The following is a 25,663-nucleotide window of genomic DNA, read 5'->3' on the forward strand; positions in this document are numbered from 1 at the left end:
AATTTCACCTCTAGCACAAAAAGATATGTTTTGATACCTTATGAACAGACAACTAGAACTGACAGAACTAGCTTTTGAAGGTAGACTTAACTTTTAATTAGCAGATAACTAGAAACAGACAAAACAGATCTCAAACCATACTAAAGTACAAGTCTTCTTACAATTTCAACAAATACAGTTTCAGCTAAAATAGAATTCAATAGTGTGCCTTTAAAGGTACTTCCTTCTGTAAAAAAACACTTCAAACAAGCCAATATGCTAATCCTCTAACTATAAAAACCGAACTCCTCAAACATTTACAACACACCATTACATTTTACAATTACCTAAACTTACACACATAATCAAGAAATTAATTATTGGCATACCATATAGGCTTATTTTCTTCAGTGATATTGTTACTAGCGGTGGGTACCAACGCTGGTGGCATCGCAATCTATTGGGGTCAAAACGGGGGTGAAGGCACCTTAGCTAAGACATGCTCAACAGGAAACTTCGATTACGTCAACCTTGCGTTTCTGGCAACGTTCGGAAATGGTCAGACCCCAATGATAAACCTTGCAGGTCACTGCGATCCATACAGCAACGGCTGCACCAATTTAACCACCGATATCAAATCATGCCAAGCTAAAGGAATTAAAGTCATGCTAACTATCGGAGGAGCTTCCGGAAGCTACTACCTCACCTCGGCCGCAGACGCCAAACAAGTCGCCACGTACCTTTGGAACAACTTCTTAGGTGGCACATCAACAACACGTCCACTGGGCCCCGCCGTTTTAGACGGAATCGACTTTGATATCGAAGGAGGAACCACACAACACTGGGATGACCTGGCAAGGTATCTTTCGGGATACGGTAGTCGAGGGAAGAAAGTCTTCTTGACTGCAGCTCCTCAGTGTCCGTTTCCAGATGCGTATATTGGAACTGCTCTTAAAACGGGACTTTTTGATTACGTTTGGGTTCAGTTTTATAATAATGCTCCATGTGAGTACTCTGGTGGTTCGTCGAATCTAGAAGATTCTTGGAAGCAGTGGACTACTGAGATACCGGCAAGTAAGATTTTTTTGGGACTACCTGCGTCACAAACGGCTGCAGGAAGTGGATATATTCCTGTCGGTGATCTTACTTCGCAAGTGCTTCCGGTAACTAAAGGGTCTGCGAAATACGGAGGAGTTATGTTGTGGGATAAGTACCATGATAACCAATCCGGATATAGTTCGTCCATCAAGAGTCATGTCTAATCCTCTATTATGTATATATAAATGTAATATTGTAAAACTTATACGTAGTAAATACGTAACATATCGATGCGTGTGTATATTATAGGAATATATGTTTGTTCACCCTATTTATTAAAGATGTTATATATGTAACAAAGATAGCATAATATTTTATGGTTCATCGCCCGTTTTGACATGTTACACAACCAATCCATTTTGTACTCCACTACCCAAAATCCACCTCTTCGATACAGTCAAGTTCTTAAGAACAGCACATTAGTCACCAAGGATTACCAGAAATATACTCTGCATCGATTGATGCAGACTGTGAATATTAACATGTATAGATATATGTGATTTTTACATGGTCTCAATATATACGAATAACACCAGATATAATTTCAGATTTATACTACAATATACAAGGGTGTGCATATATACGAGATACCCAAGAAGCTGCATCACCAGACTGGGACTCGAAGCTTAGTAATGGTAATGCGTAATAGTCCATCTCTGCAAAAATAATATTACATCAATAGCGTGAATATTATCACAAAATAAATATTTTCCTCCCCCAAAGAGCCTTGATAAACTGAATTTACGATTTAAGCTGAGGCAGCATAATCAAAATGGGTAGTTTCGGTAATGGGTCAAACAGTAAATTTTTGGTATGGAGTACGTTCACCCGAAACACTTCTTGGTCAAAAACTTTAACTTAAAATATAGTGCCAATTATGATTACAAAAACTATCACTGAGGTCTTAATATGAATATTGGAATGATATAATTTGACCCATTTTTTTAGATTAGTTTTTAATTTAGCTCCTAGAGATAAAACAGGACCTGAATTGGCCAATCCATAAGTTAATGGGTCGAGAATACCACCCATATTTTTGAGCATAGAAAAGAAACAACAACCAACACGAATATAACAATAACAGATATCGACACAGATCACGTATTAAAGGTGCTGACTTACAAAAGTTCAGCCGAAACCGAATCTGGGTTCACATCAAAGGGTAGAGGCCATACGATTTCAAAAGGTCCTTCTAGAATCTCCCTTTTGTAATATGAAGAGTTCGTACGACCACTTAAAGAGCTGGCTATAGTGCTCCTCTTAGTTGTCTGTACAGTCAGCCTATCAAGTATCAACAGATACGTCACCCATAATCAGTAATCTATAAGACGATGTGTCATTAAAAAAGTACAAAATGTAACAAGTTACAACCATTTCAAATCTGTTTATAATCAAGCGTCAAAAATGATATAAATAAAGAAATAATCTTACGTTGTGTTATGAACTTCAACTCTAATGTCATCAATACTAATCCCAGGCAGCTCTATTAGAAGAACATATTTTCCCGCTGATTCAGCTACATCCATTCTCGGGGATAACTTTTTCTCACGTCCTGAATCATACAAAGCTCGGTTTAAGTTTTCCAAAGGAAGTAACAGTACTACCTAATTTGTCAAAAGTTATTTCATGTGACAAAATTCAATTACCAACATGTTTAGTAGCATATGTGTAGTTCTTCGGCAAAAACTTCATCGGTGCATCGGTTATTCGAGCATATTTAGGTGGTTGTGAAGAAGGTAACTTGAAATCATCAACATCGTATTGAATTTGTCTGACTTTTTGAAAATTTGAATTAATGCTAGCTGGCTGAGAAAACAAGGGTGCTGCAAGTTCAGAAGACACTTCTTTGTCTGAACGAGTGGACGTGAAATGCACACTTGACTGGTCATCCTGGAAATAAAAATATGCGTTATAATTAAATAAAGATATGCATTTTCTGACTGTTTCCTTAATTATCATCAAAATATATGCACTAACTATCAAAAAAGTAAGGGGGTAAATGACTAAATGGGTAATAGAGAGGAATTTCAGGACCTGTTGGGTTGAATTCGGCCTCATGAAAAAACCTTGGGACTTCGAATCTTGTCTGGCGAAATGCATAGCATTATCACATCTCCTTTTGATTGAGGATAAACCACCACTGCAATTCTGAGGAAATAAAAACGATCACACAAGTGAAGTTTATCAAATAAGGATTAGGGAGTGTGACTATAGCCTATCGCCCCATACCAACAGTTAATAGGTCATTATATGTAATCTTTCTCTTGTAACTATCAAGCAATAGATAGAAATTAAGAACCAAAAGGAAACTACAAGTACAACAGTACAGATTTCATAAGATATTGTTTTGTATGATATATAACCCATCCACACGAATGCATCTACTAAGATTTGAATCCACGACCGTTGGTTGAAGAGGCGAACTTGATACCACTTGAGATATGATTTATTATTAAAAAACTATAGGGCATTTGCTATTCTTTTGAACATTAGTACAAGATCACCCAAGGAGACTTAACCACCCACGCGTTCATCTCCGGTACATAATTGTATTCAAACCATCCCAAGATAGCCTAGTAACATCATATTTTGTGGCCGGAGAAAAAGGTTGGAAACGATCACGGGATAGACCTGTTATGTCGCGTATATCTAACTAAAAAAAAACTCTCCTTCCCTGGGTAGCCTGAACAGGGTAAAACTGAACAGGGTAAAACCTTATCCGCTTACACGTTTAGTATATAATCGAATTCACGTTATGAGGCTACATCTGGCTCGTCCTCTAGGTGCCTTTGAAAAGCAGGGAGTCTAAAAACATACACAACAAAGTGTGATGCGCTTAAAACTTACGGTTCGAAGTGTGAAGCGATCTCGTACCATAAAAGAAAACCTCCACTTTTCATAACCAAAACAAAATTAAGTCAACCTAATCCTACAATTATGATCAATCAAACTGACAAAACTAGCTGAAACTGAATTTGAAGCTTTTATTTAGAGCCTCATACAGTCATACTGCAGTTTATTCTTATACAAAAGTGTTTGATATAAAAGGGCACAACCTTTATTTAACTAATAAGTTTTTCACTTTTAAAAACTACAGTTTTAAGCTTTTGTAAACTCCTATAAGCTCTGAGCTAAGCTCACCTCATACACAAAACATACTCAGTAGTCTGTACAACAAATCGTATGATACAATCCATCTAAAAACATAGAATCAGTTAGTTACTATCATATGTATAACCCTCAACCTAGATTCAATATTCTTTCAACTAATATCTTATTAGTATTCAATTAATTGATAATCAATTTTAAGAGTAAAAACAAAAACAAAAAAGGGGGGAAAATTACGAGAGGAAAAACATGAGTTGCAACTGCGGTTGTTGTAGAGATATTATCAGGGGCCGAAAAATGAGCAGCGATCATATCAACTCTTCGTCTTGCGCTTTCACTCGCCATCTTCTTGCTCACTGCTACTGATCCAGTGAAGCTAGCCAATTTTTTTCTTTGTATCGCAAATTCATATTTATGGTTGTCCTTGTAGACAATTTTATTTTAAATTATTTTCATTTAATTTTTCATGGGTGGCATACAAACAACGTGGCGATTGTTTTCACACTCTCAGCTTTATCGGGTGTTTTAATGGAAAATTGGGTCGGGTGGGTTTCATTTGGGGCAAGAAAAATGAACCAAACATTGATTGAGGGCATTGGCGAAACTATGTGGGGGCATAGGGGGCGCCCGCCCAAATGGATTTGTTTTCGGTATAAAAATTTTAAATTTTTCGACTTTGATTTTGGTAGAATTTTTTTTTTTTACCCTAAAACTTTCAAATTTTACCCAAAACTTTTGTTCCAAAATCTTCAAATTTTACTCAAAACCTTAAAATTTTATCCCCAAAACCTTAAAATTTTATCCTCAATTTGAGGGGATTATCCTAAATGCCAAATTTTTTTATCATGACTTTTGCATATTAGTTAATCATACACCTTGTCAATCATACATGGTGTTCAACAATTAAAATACTCCATGTGTTATAAGTTAAAAAATGTAAGAAAAAAGGGCATTTAGGTGATAATCTCAGAGGATTATTTTTGAAAAAAAAACAGTAGCATTAGTTTAATATGGAACTCTTCGTCAATGGATGAATAAACCCATTTTCGGCCAAAAAAAATATGGATAAATAAGCCCAAACGAGATAAAAGACAACCAAGCAAACATAAACCACTGTCGAACCAAAAAGAAAAAAAAAAAAACAAGACACTAACACATAAAACAACACACACTGGGAACAAAACTATACCTAGCGACAAAAGAAAATAACAAACAAGAAATACAAAAACCAACCCCCGAACCAACGCCTACAGACATTTACTTTTTCGGGGATCATCTTCTTCTTTAATACCGTTAGTGAATAATATGAAGCGATCCACTTCCTATAAAGCTTTATTTCTCTTTGACATCGGCTTAAGTAACTTTTCCACCACTTCGAGAACCCAATACGCTTGCCCACCTATTTTTCTTCCTGCAATGCTTGACCCGAACTCGAAAATGACGCCTTCCTTGAAGTCGCACAAGGCCCGCCTTTCAACACTACACAATACATAAGGTAATTGGGTTGGTTACGTAAGATAACATACCCAACATCCACCTTACCCTTACCCTTTGCCGTGGACCCGTGGTCTTCTTCTTCATTTGAGAATTCGAATACAAAAGACTCAATACATGGCTCGACACCTAAAACTTTGAGCGCCTTTTGTGCTGACACAACACGAGCACCAGTGGCGATTCTAGGATCAGAATTTAATGGGGTCCCAAAAATTTTTCTAACACTAATGATATTGGAATGTTATTTTAGTAGTTGTTTACCTTCAAAAAATTACAAATTCAAAAAATATACTTGTTCTAAGAAGCTAAAATTAATGGTGTCCTATACAATTCAAAGAAAAAACTATAAATTCAAAAAATATATGGAGTCATGTAGTTAAATTCAGTGGTGTCATGTATAATATATAAAGTATTTTCTACATAAAATTTTAAAACTAGTAGTGTCCAGTGATCCCACAGACTTTAGCCTAGAGTCGCCCCTGACGAGCACTCACTACCACACCCAACCTTTTTCTTAAGAAATGTAATAATAATAATAATAATAATAATAATAATAATAATAATAATAATAATAATAATAATAATAGAAATAATAATAATAATAATAATAATAATAATAATAATAATAATAATAATAATAATAATAATAATAATAATAATTTAATAATAATAATAATAATAATAATAATAATAATAATAATAATGATGCTTTTTTACCTTTTTTTCTTTCTTCTTTCTTTCTTTCTTTCTTTCTTTCTTTCTTTCTTTCTTTCTTTCTTTCTTTATATTTTTAGTCTTTTTACCTTCTTCTTTTTATTATATCCAACAAAATAAAATAACTTATTTTTTTAAAAAAAGCTTATCCAATCTTCTTTTTTCTTTTAAAGTTTCCCTCCTTTTCTAAAACCTTATCTTTTTGTTTCGTTTTTTCTTTTTCTTTTAGTTTATTATATTTGGATGAATACTATCAAGTTACAAGGTTATTTGAATTTTTCTTTTTTAGTAAGCAAGGAAACACTTCTATGAACGAGCACATTGGCTCCCCCATAGAAGGTAAAACTTCGGGTAATCAAGCCTCCTGAGCGCGAGATCTGGTACCGGGTGATTTGCGCATCATGCACACCCTCTAGTCACACTACCTTTTTGAATAATTTGGCATAGCCAAGGATTGAACCTGGGTGGTGTGCTTCATTGGCAACTCAGTAATTCTGCGTGGTTATTTGAAGAAATAAAAAAAAAAAAAAATTGACATGTTATGTAACTAAGAGTAAAGTTGTTTCTTTATAATGTATAATGTATAATGATTAACATTTGTTTGAAATTTTTATAGAATATTGTAATTATAGATTATTAAAATAATATTTAATAGTTTTGCTGAAAAAAATTTCCACAATTAACTAGTTATTGGGCCATTAAATAATTATGGGATGGGTGACGGGTATGAGAATATTAAAATGATGTTCACGAGTTTAAAAGCCCGCTATGACTAATTATTGGGCCGTTTTTACTGGTGTAATATATGTGATGCATCATAGAGTGGCTCCGCTCCGTATCTATAAACATAAACAATCACTTCATCACTTGATAACCTCAGTACATATGTGTTCATGTAAACTATTTTGTCTGGGGTATAATTTAAAAAAACTTAACATGGATATATTAAAATAAGACGGAGATTCAAAAACTTATTTTTGAGCAACTAAATGCACACTTGATAATTGAATGGATATGGTTTTTTTAGTTTATGGTATCCGAGAAGGACAAATATTTTCACTTAGACGTACGCGATTCAACTGAGTTATTTCATGACCGTTTTCAATATTTCTCGTGTTACAACAAGATATGATGTTAGTGAGGTATAAATGTAAGACTTCTCTTAAGTATACGAGATTTCATGAACTTAACCAATAGACTATTATATTTTAGAATGTTTTATAATCGATAAATATTAGCAAAAATATATAAAAACAAAAAACTAAACCAAGTAGGTGTTAACTTACGTAGTATTAACATGCCATCAGATTAATAACTTATATTAACATGCCATCAGATTAATAACTTAGACAGTCAAAATCATGAATTCCCGTTCCTAGTCAAAGATACGTTCGTTGTGATTGAGGCTTTTGATTTAAAATCGTTATGTCAAATATGATTTTCATAGAGAAGTGTTTACCAAGTATGCAAGCAAATAAAAAACATATTAAGCCATTGAAAAAGAAACAAAAAGAATTGCTTGAATTTGACCAAACACTTTAAAGTTAAAATAACAAAAAGGAATAAAAGGTAGGCAGCACTTTTGAATTTGGATCATCGGAATTCATGGTCCACCGCCGATCACTTTATTATTTGGTTCTTTTTCTATTCATTATGGTAAACAGTGAAAGCTGATACATGTTTGAACTTTTTTTTGTTTCTTTTCGTTCATAATCTGGTAATTTCAGAAAACAACGATGACATAAAAGCAGAGTCACGCCATATTAGTGGTTTTTTTGGATGTATATATATCATATATCAATAAGCAATATGATGGTACAAAAAGTAATTGCAGGTTGAGAATGATCAAAATGATTGGTCGGCCGATGATGTTGATAATACGTACAACTACTACTTTATTTTGCTTTCATGTGCGACCATGAGAATATCATGTTCCGATCAATTTTTATTCATAATATAATCCCTTTTGGATGTCTCCGCAAAGGTAGCTTAATTAGTGGTGTGAGACATGCAACATATATTAACGTAGAGGTCATGGATCAATTCTAATTCATAACTCATAGGTTCTTTTAACAACGAGAGATATGTCGGAGATAATAGATTAATACGTGCAAACTAAAGTCACGTATAGGAAATTAAAAGGAAGTAATTTACGGAATCTCACTATATTACATTATTACCAATTGATTTAAGAATACTAGGGAACTCATGGACTTATGTGTTGAACATATAGTGGAGTTTAAAGTGATTCTACAATGGTATTAGAGTTATAGTTGTAACTCAAATGTGGAAAAATACTAGCAAGTAGCATGTAGCAAAACCGATTAATGGGATCATTGTTTGAGACAATTGGTTAATAGGTACAAATTAAAGTTCGACATCAGAAATGAATTCATGGACTTATATGTTGAAAAAGTTGTTTGGCCTAAAGTGATCCTACAAAATTTACAGGATCTGCAATTTATTTCTTCCATATTGGTTGTTGAATCAGTCGATGAGAGGGTTAGTTTTTTTAAATTGTGATTAGATTAAAAAATGTATAAATTTCAACTAACATCATTTTTTCTCTCTATCTAATCCAAGAAAATGAAGTTAAACGTATGAAATCAAAAAGAGTACATCAGAGCATTGAATGTAACGATGTTACGAAATCTCCATAAAGCCCATAATGTAGCCGCCATTATAGAAGAGACTCTATCTTTGTCTTGATTAGTTCCGCTCCAGTCTTCGAACCAAGTGTCCCGATCCGACAAAGAAAAAAAAAACAGCAAATACATGTCGATCCAGATTCGCACACAAGGCCAAATCGAGCTTGCAACCTCGTATGTGAAAGAACAGTGATCATTTGATTCGACTCTGGAAGAACAAAATGGGCATTCGATTGAAGCAATATTTAAACCTCTAAACCTGCAGATGAGAGATTCTAACGAGTAGGGAGCAAATCAAAAGAAAGTCTCGATGAAAAATATTAACTTGATTTGTGTCAAAAAGTATTATCAACATAAAGTGTCAAAAATTCAATCATCAAACTATGATTAACACGTAACACAAATTTTTCCTACGATATTTTTTCATTGAAAACGGTCATGATTTTATCTCTTTGATAAATTCATAGTTTAATATATTATTTTATTTGTGGAATCCCAAAGAAAATCATTTTTGTATAACGAATTTCTATTAAATAGATGATACTATTCGTTTTACAAATTTTTTCTAATATGTCTTGCATTTCTATATAATGAATATCTATTAAATAGAGTTTAGCAATACACACAATAAACAATAATGATTTCAACTATATTAATAAACTAAAATAAGCATGAGATCTAAAAATTAACAATGTAATAAACCTTAAAATTTTAGATAACGTAAATTAGTAATAGAAGATATATACAATTCACATACATACATAATTACCTTAAAGTAGAAGGATGATTTAGCTGTATTGCTCTTTTTATGTCAGTTGTGATCTTGTGAGTTATTGTGTTATTGTGTTATAATATTAATAACAAGGTAACTCAAATTTATCTAGTTCATAAGATATTCAGTATTAAATTAAGCGATTTGTTTTTGATGTATTGACTTTCAACTCAATATCTACATCCTAAAACTAAATTGCATTAAAATTTTCATTTTTTTGTCAGTCATAGGTCACGTCGCGACTCTCGCTGGATTTTGAAGGGCTGTTTTGCAAAATAAATAAAATAAGATGGAGGGACCAAATGGCAATTTGCATGGACGATTTGGGGCTGTTTTGGATCAGTTTTGGGAGCTCACATTGTCATTTCCTCTTCAAGAAAACATTTCCTTAGTGAGAGAATAATGTTGGTTGAATGTTGGTTAATGAACTAAACGACAAACTTAAGTATGATTAACCAAAGAATATGTTTTGATGATGACACATACATATGCATAAGTGATGACTGACATCTTAACATAAAACACACAATGTCACTAATCCATACTTTATCTTGCAAACGACCAAGTCAAACATAGCTTAAAGAATGAAATTAAAAGATCAGCTAAATACACGGTCAAGGTACGGTCGACCGCACAGCCAACCGTAGAGCCCCAAACTGAATTGCAACGCAGTTTTGTGAAAACAAGTTGCACGGTCGCCACCACGGTCAACCGCAGTGCGACCGCAGTTTTCTCTGTTACCAATTTTGACCAAATAAAGTTTGACTAGTTCCCGACATCTATAATTCATGAAATCTTTCTCAACATGCTTAGAATAGATGCCTTCTCCATACTCAATTGAGTTTTGGTTATAAAAACACTAATTGTGGTTAATTACGCCTAATGACATCTTAATGACAAATTAACCAAGATTAGGCATAACACATAAGTGTTAATCAACAACTTGTGATCTTAATTCTTATCTAGACATCCTTAGTATGATCATCAAGTACCAACACACTTAAACCAACATCACTAGAACAATAATTGTTATTAAAAAGGACTTAGTGATTAATTAAGGCTAAATGAGGAACAATGCTCTCAAGTGTAACTAGTAAAGACTTGTAATCCTAAAATACACTTAGATACATTTAGGATGGTCACCAAGTCTCAACTAGAGATTGCTCTTACCTTGTGCATGTATTGGACATTAATGTGTGCTTACACATTAATCATGCAATATGTTATATTGCAAGTAAGCTTGCTAAAAGCTTAAATTACAAGTTGTGCAAATATCTATATGATTGATCTTATAATAACTATCTCTTGCTATGTGTGAGTATTACTTGCTACTTGCTAATATGTTTAATACTCATAAATTTATCAACTTGAATAACATGCTTGCTATGTGTTTACTAGTTAGGATTTAAGTAACTAGTCTACTCCAACAAATTAAGTGTAAATTGGTTCACAATGAAATTATGATCTATTTTTACTTGATCTTGTCTAAATAACAAATTGTGATTGCTTGTTCAAGTATGACTTAACTTTGATGTCTCTATATACTTAATGATCATCTTAGAAAGACATCATTCAATTAATCTACCTAGGCTTAAAATAAACAAGACTTGTGATTAATTGAAACTAGGAAGTTAATGGCATATTGACTAGTCTTTAGAATTGAACCAAATGTATTGAAGTGACTAACTAAGTCTTAACCAATCTGAGATTTCCCAAAATATCAATCAAGACACTTCTCCAAGAATGTTGGGTTTACCACTAATGGAGTGTTATGTCACTTTCATGCAATAAGACCAAATCTCACACACTTAATGCATATAGTACTTGTATCGGATGTTTGGTTTCTTTTGCAGGTGCTAGAAGGAGTAAATGTGCCAAAATGTGGTGTTCAAATTTGAGTCAAACGGCTATACAACGGATACTAAATTTGGACTGGAGTACGCACGGTCGAACCACGGTCGACCGTGCAGGCAACCGTGTGTCAATGACTACTTTTTGAATCCCACTATAAAAGGCAAGCATTAAAGAGCATTTGAAGCTGACCCTCTTGCATATTTCAAAGGTTTATTTCCAGAGATCACAATGGCTCTAATTACTACTCAAATGTGTTCAAGCAAGAGATGATTCTATGATCTTATAGATATAGAATTTGGTTTTTGTAAACTTACTAATCAAAATCATTAATCTTATGAGTTTACTTAGTGTAATGTATGTCCTAGTATTGTCTTAGGATCATCATTACAAAGTGTATAAGTCTTGTAACTTCAATTAGTAGAAGCATAGGCTAGCTTAGTGATCTACTTCCTTAAAGGGACTTAGGAAGTTGATTAATCTTATTTGGAGATTAATACTTGTCCAAGGTGAAGACAAGTTGATCTAGGTTGGAGTTGATCTTTCAAAGGGATAGAAAGATTAGGTTTGTTGTCTACCAAAGAAGTTGAAGACTTGTAAATCGGATCTCCACCGGGTTTGGAGAAAAGTGCTTAGTGAAGCAAAAAATCCTGATTAGTGTAATTAGGGAGTGGATTAAGGTGGATTAGTTAACATCCACCCGAACCACTATAAATTCTTATGTCTATGTTCTTTACATTACTTCATTTATCATTTTGAACATATACACTACACACATCAAGTTTGAGTTGAATTGGTTCATCAAAGTTAATCAAATTTGGTGATCAATCGAAAAAGTGTTAAAAACGTATCAAGTAACTATTCACCCCCCCTCTAGTTACTTACAATTGGTATCAGAGCGGTTGCTCAAATCATTGCTCTATAAACGAATGTGAAAGTGTCAAAATTCGTTTTGTGCAAAAACTTGAGTCAACGATTCTCAGATCAACTCAAACTATGGGATACTTGGAAGAATTGGTGAAAAAAGTACCAATCTTTGATAAGATGGATGTTGATGTGTGGAAATTAAGATTTGAGACTTATCTCAAATCCAAGGATTACTACTTGTGGAGAATAATCAAAGTAAGAGACTTTGTACCACAAGCTAGTTCAAGACTAGGGAAGTCAACATTTCAAAACAATGAGATTTTGAAACAATTTGATGCAATTTCACTACTTCATGGAATTCTTCCTAGTAAAGAAAGATTAAAGATAATTTCATGTGAAAGTGCAAAGGAATGTTGAGATTCACTATGTTCTCAAGAAGAAGAAAACTCTAGGAGTTTAAAGGGTAAAGGAATAGGGAAGGATTTGGAGAAGCTTGGTGATTCTCAAGCAAAAGGTTTGAATGGAAATGAAGATTTTTGCCTCATGAGTTCTTGGAATGATTTGGATCAAGATGGTCAAAGTGAGGAAGAGGTTGAATCTCCGTTCAAAGAAGATGATATCTCAAGCATGGATTGCAATGAGGTACATGTATACTATCTTTCTAATTATGAAGAATTGTTAGATGATTACAAGACTATTAAATTTGTGTATTATAGTAGTCGTGATAAAGTAAAACTTTTAGAGAAAGAATTACACAATGTTAGACAACTTAACAAAACCTTAACTGATGAAAACAATGCGTTGAAAAGAAAATTTGAAAGAATGATTATTTATGATTCATCAAGAGGTAAACATGAAATGAATATGTGTCACGACTCTAGCAAACACAAATCATGTAATCAAAGTTCATTGTCTATTATTAGAAAAATTGAGAACATGGGAAAAATGGACCAAGCTAGCAATTCAATGGTAGGGATAAGTCAAGGATTGGGTAATCTTAAAATCAATCAAAATCAATGATCAAAATGCTAATGAGAATAACCTTCTAAAAAAGACTTTGTATTAATGAAAGGTTTTTCTCACAAATGCAAAATTATTTTTGAAAAATGATTTTAAAAGATTAGTGAAGGAAGCTTACTTGCATTAGGATTGTGTGTCTATGTGAAACTATGTATTGCATGCTAAATACTAGATTGATGCGTTTTGTGTATACTATGTGCATAAGTGAATATATATATATATATATATATATATATATATATATATATATATATATATATATATACACACACACACACACACACATATAAATATAGTATATTATGTGTCATTGATGATTAAACATCGGGAGGATGTAATCATTCAATGTTAGGAAAAGAAAACTTGTCCTCAAGTATTCTATAGAATCTAAGAATCGTCAAAACGCGCTCAAAGAAAGAAGAAGTGAAGAAATTGGTGATCAGAAGAATCCACGGCTGCATCACGGCTGACCGTATACCTGACCGCAAATTCCTGTCCTGTACGTGTGAAAATTCCTGCAAGGCTAACACCACGCTCGACCGTGCTTCGACCGTGCATGGTCTGATTCTGTTTTTAAATTAAATAAAACCCTCACTTTTACTTCACTCCCACTCACTTCAAAACACACGCACTTTGCACACGGCTGAGGAGATCGACCCCACAAAGAAGAACGCTCATTCCTTCAATCTCAATTCCTACTTTCCGTATGATTAATCCTTGCTTTCCTGGCATTTAATTGTATTTGTATGATGAATTAGGGTTATGAAGGAACCCTAACTAGAATGAATCAAAACTTAAATTGATGCAAACAATCAAAATTGTTCTTGAAGAACAACTTGGAAACGATTGTAGTAGTACCTATCTATGCGTTAATTTAACATTGAATAATTCTAGGGTTCATTATACATCTTGGTTAGATTTTCATAGAATCATTGTTCATATGATATAAATAACATTGTTGTAATTTGAGTGTAATAATGTTGGATGTCAAAACATGTGTTGATGATGATCTCAAAAGTCTAGAACACATATGAACTTTGTGAAAATCGTAATCTAGTTGCAAACTCATTGACACTAATGAAGAGTGAAAATGTGAAGAACATTAACATCAAAACATCTAAGTATTGATGATAATCAAAGTTTGCAAAACTTGTTTCCTACAATTGAATTATACAATTTGAAGTATCATTGTGTAGAAAATGGCGAGAGGAAAAGGCAAGACCGTTGTAGCAAAAAGAAAAGACTCATACGATCCACCATCTGATCTTAAAGAGAGAATTACCTACAACGTTGAATTTCTGACAGACAGAAAAATTGCTGAAGGGAGAAGAGTTACTCACACTGAAATGCCAGAACTTGTAAGGCAATTTGAAAAACTCAAATGGAAATCCTTTCTCACTCTAAACGGTCCTATCCATCCCTCACTCATTTGAGAATTTTACGCTAACTTCAATTTTGTGAATGATGAAGTATTCTTCAATCTTCTGGGCATTAATTATCGTTATTCACTCAAGGATTTCGGGATCATGCTGGATGTTTCCACCGAGGGAGAAAAATTCTACAATAGGCAACATGATCTTTCGAATCTTCCTGACTTCATTTCAGATAAAACTCCTCTAATCGATACACTGTGCAAGGATGATGCTCCAAGAGCTAAAATTGGGAAATCTGGTGTACAAGGAAAACGCCTTCGTCATGAGTATGACACTTGGAACAAAATCATCATCTACAACATCTATTGAAAATCCTGTAATCACTCAAATGTCCATGCCACTCAATTTGCTCTAATGTGGTGCTTAGAAAATGACATCAAAGTAAACATGGCCTATCTCATGGCACAAGGATGAATGGAACTGTTACGAAAATCACTCGTGCATTACCCTATGGATTACATCTCAATAAGGTGTTTGATTATTTGGGTGTCACAAGTGATAACTTCCATCAACCTACACATGCCATATTCAAAGGACCAAAAACCTCAGAAGTAACCACCCGAAAATGAAAAAGAACGACAAGTGAAGCAGGGACCAGTATAGAAAATACTGTGATACCTGACAGTGAAGACGAAGAAACTGATGAACAAATTCAAGAATTAAGAGTGATGGCAAAGATGGACAAAATCTACAAGGAATAAATCAAGAATCTCAAGAAGGAGTCAAAAATCGTGAAGATAATGAAAGGGGTAATGAAGAAGTTAACTTGCAAGACAAGTGATACGGAGGACGAAAATTCGAGTGCGCCAATCTAAGAAATTCCTGAAGTAGAATAATTAGGTTGTGGAATGTGTAAGACGATTATGCTATGACTCGATGGTTGAATGTAGACATAATGCATTTGAATACTGTTATGTCTTAATCTTACTCAAAAATATGAAAGATTAAAATAACTGAAAATGTGTTGCAGATAACATGCGGCCATAGGCACGGCTGACCGTGACGGTGACCGCAGATTGACTGTAATTCATTCAAGTTTCATTAAATGCACACCAATAGCAAATCAATATCACTATCTTACAAACAATATCCAAAAGCAATCAAATTTAACTCCAACTTTAAAATTCTTGAACAAAACAATTACTCAAAATGGATGGAAACCCTTTACTCAAGATTCTTTAAATTGAGAATTCTCAAAGAACATCTTGCACCCTAAAGCAATGAGCTCTTCAAAACCCTTTATCTTCTCAAATTCCAAACATCACTCAAATATCAAAATGATAAAAGTTCTCAACAAACTTTCATGTGATGAAAAGAAGAACACTCAAGATGATTCAAGACACATTCAAGAAGAACATGAAGTGTTCTATGACTATCCTACTCTTCAAAGTGAGTTTGACAAAATTGGATGGGGATCATTTCTTTCACTCAATACCTACACATTTCCTTCGCTTGTCAAGCAATTCTATTCAAAGTATGAATTTACCTCTGACCGAAGGGTAAAATTCACTCTGCTTGATCAAGACCATGTGATGACACTTAAGCGATTTGGCTACATCCTTAGAGTGCCAACAAAAGGAGCTGAGTTCTATGATACGAAAAATCATATACAACTCCTTCCCAAGTTCATTCCAAGAAGAGCACTAACCTCACTCTTCATTGATCCAGAACTAAAACTAAGTACTCTCTGTCAAGAAGGAGTTTTTGACAATGACATTCGACCAGAGTATGGGACATGCAAAATGATCATAAGTCCCAACATCTTCTTCAGAAAAGAAAATGATGATAAAGTATCCATGACTGAACTTGGACTCATGTGGTGCATAACCAAGTCCATACAAGTAAATCTTGCCTACATAATGGCTTCCAGGATGCAAGATCTTAAACAAGATCCTACACAACCCTATCCCTATGGTCGCCGCTTGATGCTTCTATTCAAGCATCTCAACATACTGAACTTCACATCTCCCTCAGGAACTAAATGCATCATCACCCATGCTTAATTCCATAGAGAGCTGCTTTCAAGCATATTAGGATAAAAGGCATTATTGTACCCTCCATGCATATTTTCATATATGCATAACTGATAGTGATCCAAATGAACATATATTTAGTCGCAATATCATCCCAATATGTAAAGTTTTTAGTTGTAATTATTCTATTTTTAAGTTGTAATCGTTTAAATAAATAATGTGAAGACGAAGCACCAAGCACGAAGATTAAAGAATTGAAGAAAAAGTGCCACTAAAGCCTGAAAAGTGCCACTAAAGCCATAGTGCACTCAAAAGTGCTACTAAAAGTGATTTAAAGACTTGCGAGGATTTTGGGAGTTAAGGAAAATAATTTTTTGTGCAAATTACAAATTGCAAAACACAAAGTACAAGATATCTAAGCGTACGAAAAGACGTTCGAAAATCTGGAACCGAGACATAAATCGAGCATCAACGCGCGACTCAACGGACCTAAAATTACAAGTCAACTATGCACATGAATATAATATAATATATATATAATTAATATAAATTATATATATATATTATATATATTTATATAATAATATGTTGGCAAAGGAAGAAAACAAGGATTGGAGCATGCCAGACTGGCCATGCGAACGCATGGCTATAACACACAAAGCCCATGCGATCACATGGGCTACATGATTCAGAATTTTGCTATAAAAGGTCAGGCTTCTGCTCGAGTTCACTACACAATAATAAATCTCTCTTCTCTCTACATAATTGAAAAGGGAGAATTTAGTCCAACATCACGATTACTTCGGCTCAATAGAGTTCCGACTTTAAAACCCGTAAAATAACCATTACATTACCCAAACTAAACTAATATAAAACTAAACTATATATATATATATATATATATATATATATATATATATATATATATATATATAGTTTAGTTTTATATTAGTTTAGTTTGGGTAATGTAATGGTTATTTTACGGGTTTTAAAGTCGGAACTCTATTGAGCCGAAGTAATCGTGATGTTGGACTAAATTCTCCCTTTTCAATTATGTATCGTACTTAAGTTATTATTATGCTTATTTGAGCCGAAGTAATCGTGATGTTGGACTAAATATTAAGATGGAGTTATTGGGCTTTGGACCATAATTGGGGTTTGGACAAAAGACCGACACTTGTGAAAATTGGACTATGGGTTATTAATAGACTTTATATTTGATTAATATAGAGATTTACAATTTGACGTATTTATAAGTAGCCACATACGTTCGATCGGGTACGATGGGCGGGATATTTATAAATACTAATAATTGTTCATTTGACCGGACACGGGGATGGATTAATAGTCAATGGACTCATTAAAATAGGGGTGGATTACATTCAAGGGTAACTGGTGTAATTGTTAACAAAGTATTAAAACCTTGGATTATACGCAGTCGATAACCTGGTGTAATCATTAAACAAAGTATTAAGACCTTGTTACAGTTCGAATCCCCAATTAGTTGGAATATTTGACTTCGGGTATAAGGTTAATTTGGCGAAGACCCTCGCACTTTATAATTATGAACGATGGACTATTATGGGTAAAACCAGATAGGCATATCAAATAATCCAGGACAAAGGACAATTAACCCAGGATAATAAATTAAAATCAAAACGTCAAATATCATGAGTATGGAAGTTTAAATAAGCATAATATATTTTATTTCATATTTCCTCGTACTGTTATTTATTGTTATTTATTTTATCGTTAGTTAAATATCATCATTTACTTTACGCTTCACTTAAAATATAAAATCGACAAACCAGTCATTAAACGGTAAAAACCCCCTTTTATAATAATAATAATTGTAATATATATTTATATTTTGTACAAATATAGTTATATAAAAATATAGTGTAAAATAAGCCGTCTCCCTGTGGAACGAACCGGACTTACTAAAAACTCTACGATTAGGTACACTGCCTATAGTGTTGTAACAAGGTTTAGGTATATCCCATCTGTAAATAAATTAAATAAAACTTGGGTAATATTTCTTCATATTTCGTAATAAAAATAATAGTATTCCGTACACCTCCGCTCGCACATCAAGTTTTTGGCGCCGCTGACGGGGACTCGTCGAAACGCTATTTTTTTATCTGTAAAAATATTTTGTATTTATAATAAGTGTTAAAAAAATAAAAAGAATATATATATATTTAAAGATTTTATTTAAAGTATAAAAAGTATTTTTATTTTTAGTTCTTAAAATTTAAGTTTATTTTATTATATATAAATTTTACTTGTTTAAGTTATTATTAAAAAAAAAAAAAAAAAAAAACTGAAACTGCGTGTTTTGAGTCTGCATCCAGCTGAACCTACATGGCCATGCGATCGCATGACCCTGTAGGCTGATTCTCATGCGGTCACATGAGTGAAGCTGGCAGGCCACGTACCTCGGACGCATTTATTACGGAATTGGGTTAATTAATCATTAGGGTTAAGATTTAATTATTATTATTATTATTTAGGGTTTACTTTAAATATTAAATATTAATTCTAGTTTTAATTTATAATTAGTAATATTAAGTGTTATTATTATTATTAATTATATATATTAATATTTTTATACACTAATAATATAAAAATAATATTTTTATATAAAATTTTATTTTTATCATTTTTATTTTATATCTTTTTATATTTTTATCGTTTTTATCGTTTAATTCGTAATTTTTATATTTGTCGTTCGTATTAAGTTTTAAGTTTAGTTTTGCCGTAGTTATTTTTAGATTCCTAGATTTTTAGGCTTTGCCGTAAAATCCCTTAAATGCTTTTCTTTGGATTAAGATTTAGACACTTTAGAATTTTGCAACGCGTATATAGATTCTAGTACCGATTTAAGTTATTGTCGTTTTCTGAATAGAATTGCATTTAAGTTTTAATACCTTTAGGCGCAACTTTTTACATTTAATTTTTAGACTTTTAAGTTTCGACGTTTTTCTTTCTTATATTTATTTTTCGACGTTTTTCGACGCGCTCTTTCTTTTTCAATTCTACGCACTAGTTTTTAGGACTTAGAATTTTTAAAATCTTTAAATTTCGACGAAAAATTATTGCAAGCGATCAAATTGATAGACATCTAAATTTTTTGGTTCGTAGTAATAGTTGGATTTGTTAGTGGTGAGTTGTGGCCTTCCGATTTAAAGGGTCCTGGCTACCTGCTGCATCTATTGGCTATTTAAAACGTGGGCAAAAGCAGAAAAGTCTATTAATTTGATAACTTATATAATTTTTAGTTTTATAACTAATAGGATAATTAGTAAATGCACCACATTGTAGCTAAAAGTTAGTAATAAGCGTATTATGGAAAATCTCGAAAATATTTTGGAAACTCTTTCTGACATTCAAAATCAATTAAATCAATACTTTCAAACGAGTGTTGATGAAAATTCGTTCGGTCAATCTTGGATCCCGAATGATGAAACAATAACTGGTTTTGAAATCTGTGGAGATTATCACTCAACATGGGAATGTTATTATTACGTTCCTATGGAAAATTATGCACCCATAGAACCTGAATGGAATGATTATGAGGAATACAATTCAAATTGGGATTATTCCCAAGAATATATCTAAACTCAACAAGTAGAGGACGAAGAAAATTATATGTCTGAATTTTTTTTAGATTATATGAAAATCAAACTCGAAGAATTTGACGCTCAAAATGAACAAATGAGAGAGTTTGCAAATAGGCAAGCTGAAACTCTATCAAACTACACACCTGTTGATCTGAGGAGTATTGTGCAAAAAGATCTCATATCATCGAATTTTGATGAATTCGAGAGCTCTGAAATCACCAATTATCCCGATGATACTTTTTATTCAGTTTTACCAATTTCACAACATATCGACATATTAGCCTCTACCGATAATATCATCGATCCATCAATGGATAAAAAAGTAATAAGGGTGACAAATTGGTACTTTTGGAAAAATGATAACGTTGAAAATTTTACCCTCGAGACCAAAATGGTGGGACCGATAAGGACCGATAAAGAAGAAGATTTTGCTTCGATCCCGAAATTCACCATCCCACAACCTTCCAACCCAATATTCTCAATAGACGAATCATCTATCGAAGATGAACTACGAGCTGTAATAGATATTGACACCTTGGATTTCACCCAATTGAGTAATAGAGGTGAAAACTTTGATCCCGAGAATGAACGGAAGGAAATGTTAGGAATTGTCCACCCTAAAGAAATATGTATGTCAGTGTGTGACGATCCATTTGACCAAGAACCAGAAAAGAGACATATCCATTTACTAAAAGTTACACTTAAAAAAGAATTAAATAGTGATGATCGGGTGGGTCTAAACTTTAAACCCATTAATATATTATACACCACCCGAGATGTAAATAACTGGCTCACTATTCTAATTCGTGGAACTTATTCTACCGACTTCACATGTCGTCAGCCAAGTGTGGGGAAGTCTAACCCCACTTAACGTTAAATTTGGGATTCGGGTTAGTGCATAACTCGTTAATAAAAATGCATGATAAATTAGGGTAAAAGACGTATTTTCATAGATTAGCAAATAGTGCAGAAAAGCAACCATTTTTGAAAAAAACATGTGTGATAAAACAACAAAAGGAATGAACGATGAGGCGCGCCATCTATCATTCGACGAGCTTTGTAATTACAAACTGGGTATTTTAATCACTTTTCTACACTAAACACCCTCATGAATTTATAATTATAGTCTGATTTCATGCAAATGAGGGCATTGCATGATCTCAAGTGTGGGGAAGGGTTATAAATTCTCTCGGGTTTGCACTTGGTTTATTTGCCAAATTTTGTAAAAATTTGAAAAAATTTCAACTAAATGAATTCAAAATCATGTTTATACATATTTATGAACGATAAAAACTAGGTGTTAATACCGAAATTATCGTTACCTCAGAAAGGACATAAATTGAGAAACAACCAAAAATGCTTGAATTCATTTAAAATGGAAAAGAGGAGAATAAAAAGGCAAAGAAAGAAATAAATAAAAGCCAAGTATGGGGAGAATGTACCAAGTTATTCAATTAAAAACTATCTATCATATGTTTCTGTAAAGTTATTGCAGGTGCTTTTATTTTGGACTAAATTAACTGTTTTACCCGGTTTATTGTAATACATTTGAAAGAAAAGATGGATCTACACGATGAATCAATTCCATCATTAAAAGGAAGTAAAGTCTTCCGAAAAAGAAATGCGCTTCTTGATTTCGGTCAGGAAGTTATCATCCAGACCAGCTGTAGGTTGACGAAAAATCTAGAAAAGTCATCTCTATAATCAGCTGGAAATTCATGGACCTCAGCATCAAACATGGTCGCCAATTGGTCAGACTTATCTTAACCATGAGAGGATCTGTCTCGTAAAATGGGGAGGGCGCCGTGCAAATTAGCTTGATAAGACTAATGAATCAGACCCCCAGAAAGGATAATCTCCTTAAAGATTAAAAATAAACTTTTAAGCCTGATATTACCCAATCCTTGAGATTGACATTAAAGATTGAGAATTACAAACTCATGGAATTCGATGATATCTAAACTCGAGCTTGAACGAGAAAATATTTTGATCAAATAAAAACCAATTTGTTTTCTGAAAACCTATTTTCAATGCGTTCATTACCATTGAACGTAAAATCCTGAGAATTCGTCAGAATTCATTAGGTCACCTGAACCAAATCGGGTGTCAACCGTAAGAACGGTGGTTGCATAGCATGGTCGAAGACAGGACCTTGTGCCAGACCAAAAAATTATAGGGTGATCTTTACTATTTCTCCTACAAAGGATAGTAATTGCATCCGACACATTATGGACCATGATTATCTGCATGTCATTAGACATCGCCTTAACAGTTGCTTGTTCAACGCTTTCCTTTAAAACCGGACGGTAGTTTACCGAAAGGTAATATACGGAGCAAGTATACTGGACGTGTGCTTTCCTAATACAAGGTTAGCAAGTGGGCGACACAAAACCACGAGTTTTGAGCTAAAATTTTAAAATCTAAAACCCACAAAACCCATAAAAACATTTTGCAAACACCGACGAAGGGTTATTCCGGAAAACTTGTCTAGCGTAAAATCTAGCATAAATTTTCAAAAGATCAAATATTTTCATAAAGATCCAATTTTCTTAAAGGATCTAAATTTTCATAGTCATGTGGGACTGTAAACCACATCGTTACTATCATTGTTCATACCGCTGTATTAAAATCACTGATGTATAAAGTGTGAGAATAAAAAATTGATTCGAGTGAAGTGTGATTTTATTTCAAGTTCTGTATTGCTTGAGGACAAGCAACGTTCAAGTGTGGGGATATTTGATAGTGCTCCAAATGAACATATATTTAGTCACAATATCATCCCAATATGTAAAGTTTTTAGTTGTAATTATTTTATTTTTAAGTTGTAATCGTTTAAATAAATAATGTGAAGACGAAGCACCAAGCACGAAGAATAAAGAATTGAAGAAAAAGTGCCACTAAAGCCTGAAAAGTGCCACTAAAGCCATAGTGCACTCAAAAATGCCACTAAAAGTGATTTAAAGACTTGCGAGGATTTTGGGAGTTAAGGAAAATAATTTTTTGTGCAAATTACAAATTGCAAAACACAAAGTACAAGATATCTAAGCGTACAAAAAGACGTTCTAAAACACGGAACTGAGACATAAATCGAGCATCAACGCGCGACTCAACGGACCTAAAATTACAAGTCAACTATGCACATGAATATAATATAATATATATATAATTAATATAAATTATATAAATTATATATATTTATATAATAATATGTCGGCAAAGGAAGAAAACAAGGATTGGAGCATGCTAGACTGGCCATGCGAACGCATGGCTATAACACACAAAGCCCATGCGATCGCATGGGCTACAGGATTCAGAATTTTGCTATAAAAGGTCAGGCTTCTGCTCGAGTTCACTACACAATAATCAATCTCTCTTCTCTCTGTATAATATATATATATATATATATATATATATATATATATATATATATATATATATATATATATATATATATATATATATATATATATATATATATATATAATATAGTTTAGTTTTATATTAGTTTAGTTTGGGTAATGTAATGGTTATTTTACGGGTTTTAAAGTCGGAACTCTGTCCCTGTAACACTACGCGATTAATAATCACTGTAAGCTAAATTCTCCCTTTTCAATTATGTATCGTACTTAAGTTATTATTATGCTTATTTGAGCCGAAGTAATCGTGATGTTGGACTAAATATTAAGATGGGGTTATTGGGCTTTGGACCATAATTGGGGTTTGGACAAAAGACCGACACTTGTGAAAATTGGACTATGGGTTATTAATGGACTTTATATTTGATTAATATAGAGATTTACAATTTAACGTATTTATAAGTAGCCACATACGTTCGATCGGGTACGATGGGCGGGATATTTATAAATACTAATAATTGTTCATTTGACCGGACACGGGGATGGATTAATAGTCAATGGACTCATTAAAACAGGGGTGGATTACATTCAAGGGTAACTGGTGTAATTGTTAACAAAGTATTAAAACCTTGGATTATACGCAGTCGATAACCTGGTGTAATCATGAAACAAAGTATTAAGACCTTGTTACAGTTCGAATCCCCAATTAGTTGGAATATTTGACTTCGGGTATAAGGTTAATTTGGCGAAGACCCTCGCACTTTATAATTATGAACGATGGACTATTATGGGTAAAACCAGATAGGCATATCAAATAATCCAGGACAAAGGACAATTAACCCAGGATAATAGATTAAAATCAAAACGTCAAACATCATGAGTACGGAAGTTTAAATAAGTATAATATATTTTATTTCATATTTCCTCGTACTGTTATTTATTGTTATTTTAATTATTGTTATTTATTTTATCGTTAATTAAATATCGTCATTTACTTTACGCTTCACTTAAAATATAAAATCGACAAACCTGTCATTAAACGGTAAAAACCCCCTTTTATAATCATAATAATTGTAATATATATATATATATATATATATATATATATATATATATATATATATATATATATATATATATATATATATATTTTGTACAAATATAGTTATATAAAAATATAGTGTAAAATAAGTCGTCTCCCTATGGAACGAACCGGACTTACTAAAAACTATACTACTCTACGATTACGTACACTGTCTATAGTGTTGTAGCAAGGTTTAGGTATATCCCATCTGTAAATAAATTAAATAAAACTTGGGTAATATTTCTTCATATTTCGTAATAAAAATAATAGTATTTCGTACACCTCCGCTCTCACATCAATAACTATGTCTCATTCTTGCTTTGAATAAAATGTGTGCTTGTTATGTTCTAATATATGTTTTCCAACGTGCACAATTTAAGGGGGAGCTTTGCTCTAAGGGCGAGCTTAGTTCTACAGGGAGCTAACCTTTTTGCTTTGACAAAAGGGGGAGAAAGATGGATACAAGTGATTGTTAACACTTGCGTATTTATAGCAAAATGTCCCTCATCACTTGTATGTTTGTCATCATCAAAAAGGGGGAGAATGTTGGTTGAATTTTGGTTAATGAACTAAACGATAAACTTAAGTATGATTAACCAAAGAATATTATTTGATGATGACACATACATATGCATAAGTGATG

General features: G+C 33.0%; 2 protein-coding genes across 2 annotated transcripts; one reads left to right on the forward strand and one right to left on the reverse strand.

Annotated features, from left to right (window-relative positions):
* Positions 1–644: 644 nt before the first annotated feature.
* On the forward strand, positions 645–1,241 carry LOC139853303 (hevamine-A-like). Its single transcript, XM_071842674.1, has one exon. The coding sequence runs from the start codon at positions 645–647 to the stop codon at positions 1,239–1,241; it is 597 nt and encodes a 198-aa protein (XP_071698775.1).
* A 234-nt stretch (positions 1,242–1,475) lies between these two features.
* Positions 1,476–4,599, reverse strand: LOC139853287 (uncharacterized). Its single transcript, XM_071842661.1, has 6 exons — positions 4,423–4,599; positions 3,112–3,225; positions 2,724–2,967; positions 2,509–2,629; positions 2,200–2,358; positions 1,476–1,733 (listed from the first exon to the last, which is right to left on the reverse strand). The coding sequence occupies exons 1-6, from the start codon at positions 4,528–4,530 to the stop codon at positions 1,682–1,684; spliced, it is 798 nt and encodes a 265-aa protein (XP_071698762.1). The 5' UTR covers positions 4,531–4,599; the 3' UTR covers positions 1,476–1,681.
* Positions 4,600–25,663: the final 21,064 nt, after the last annotated feature.

The sequence above is a fragment of the Rutidosis leptorrhynchoides genome, chromosome 6 (assembly GCF_046630445.1).
Source record: "Rutidosis leptorrhynchoides isolate AG116_Rl617_1_P2 chromosome 6, CSIRO_AGI_Rlap_v1, whole genome shotgun sequence".
NCBI classification, from domain to species: Eukaryota; Viridiplantae; Streptophyta; class Magnoliopsida; order Asterales; family Asteraceae; genus Rutidosis; species Rutidosis leptorrhynchoides.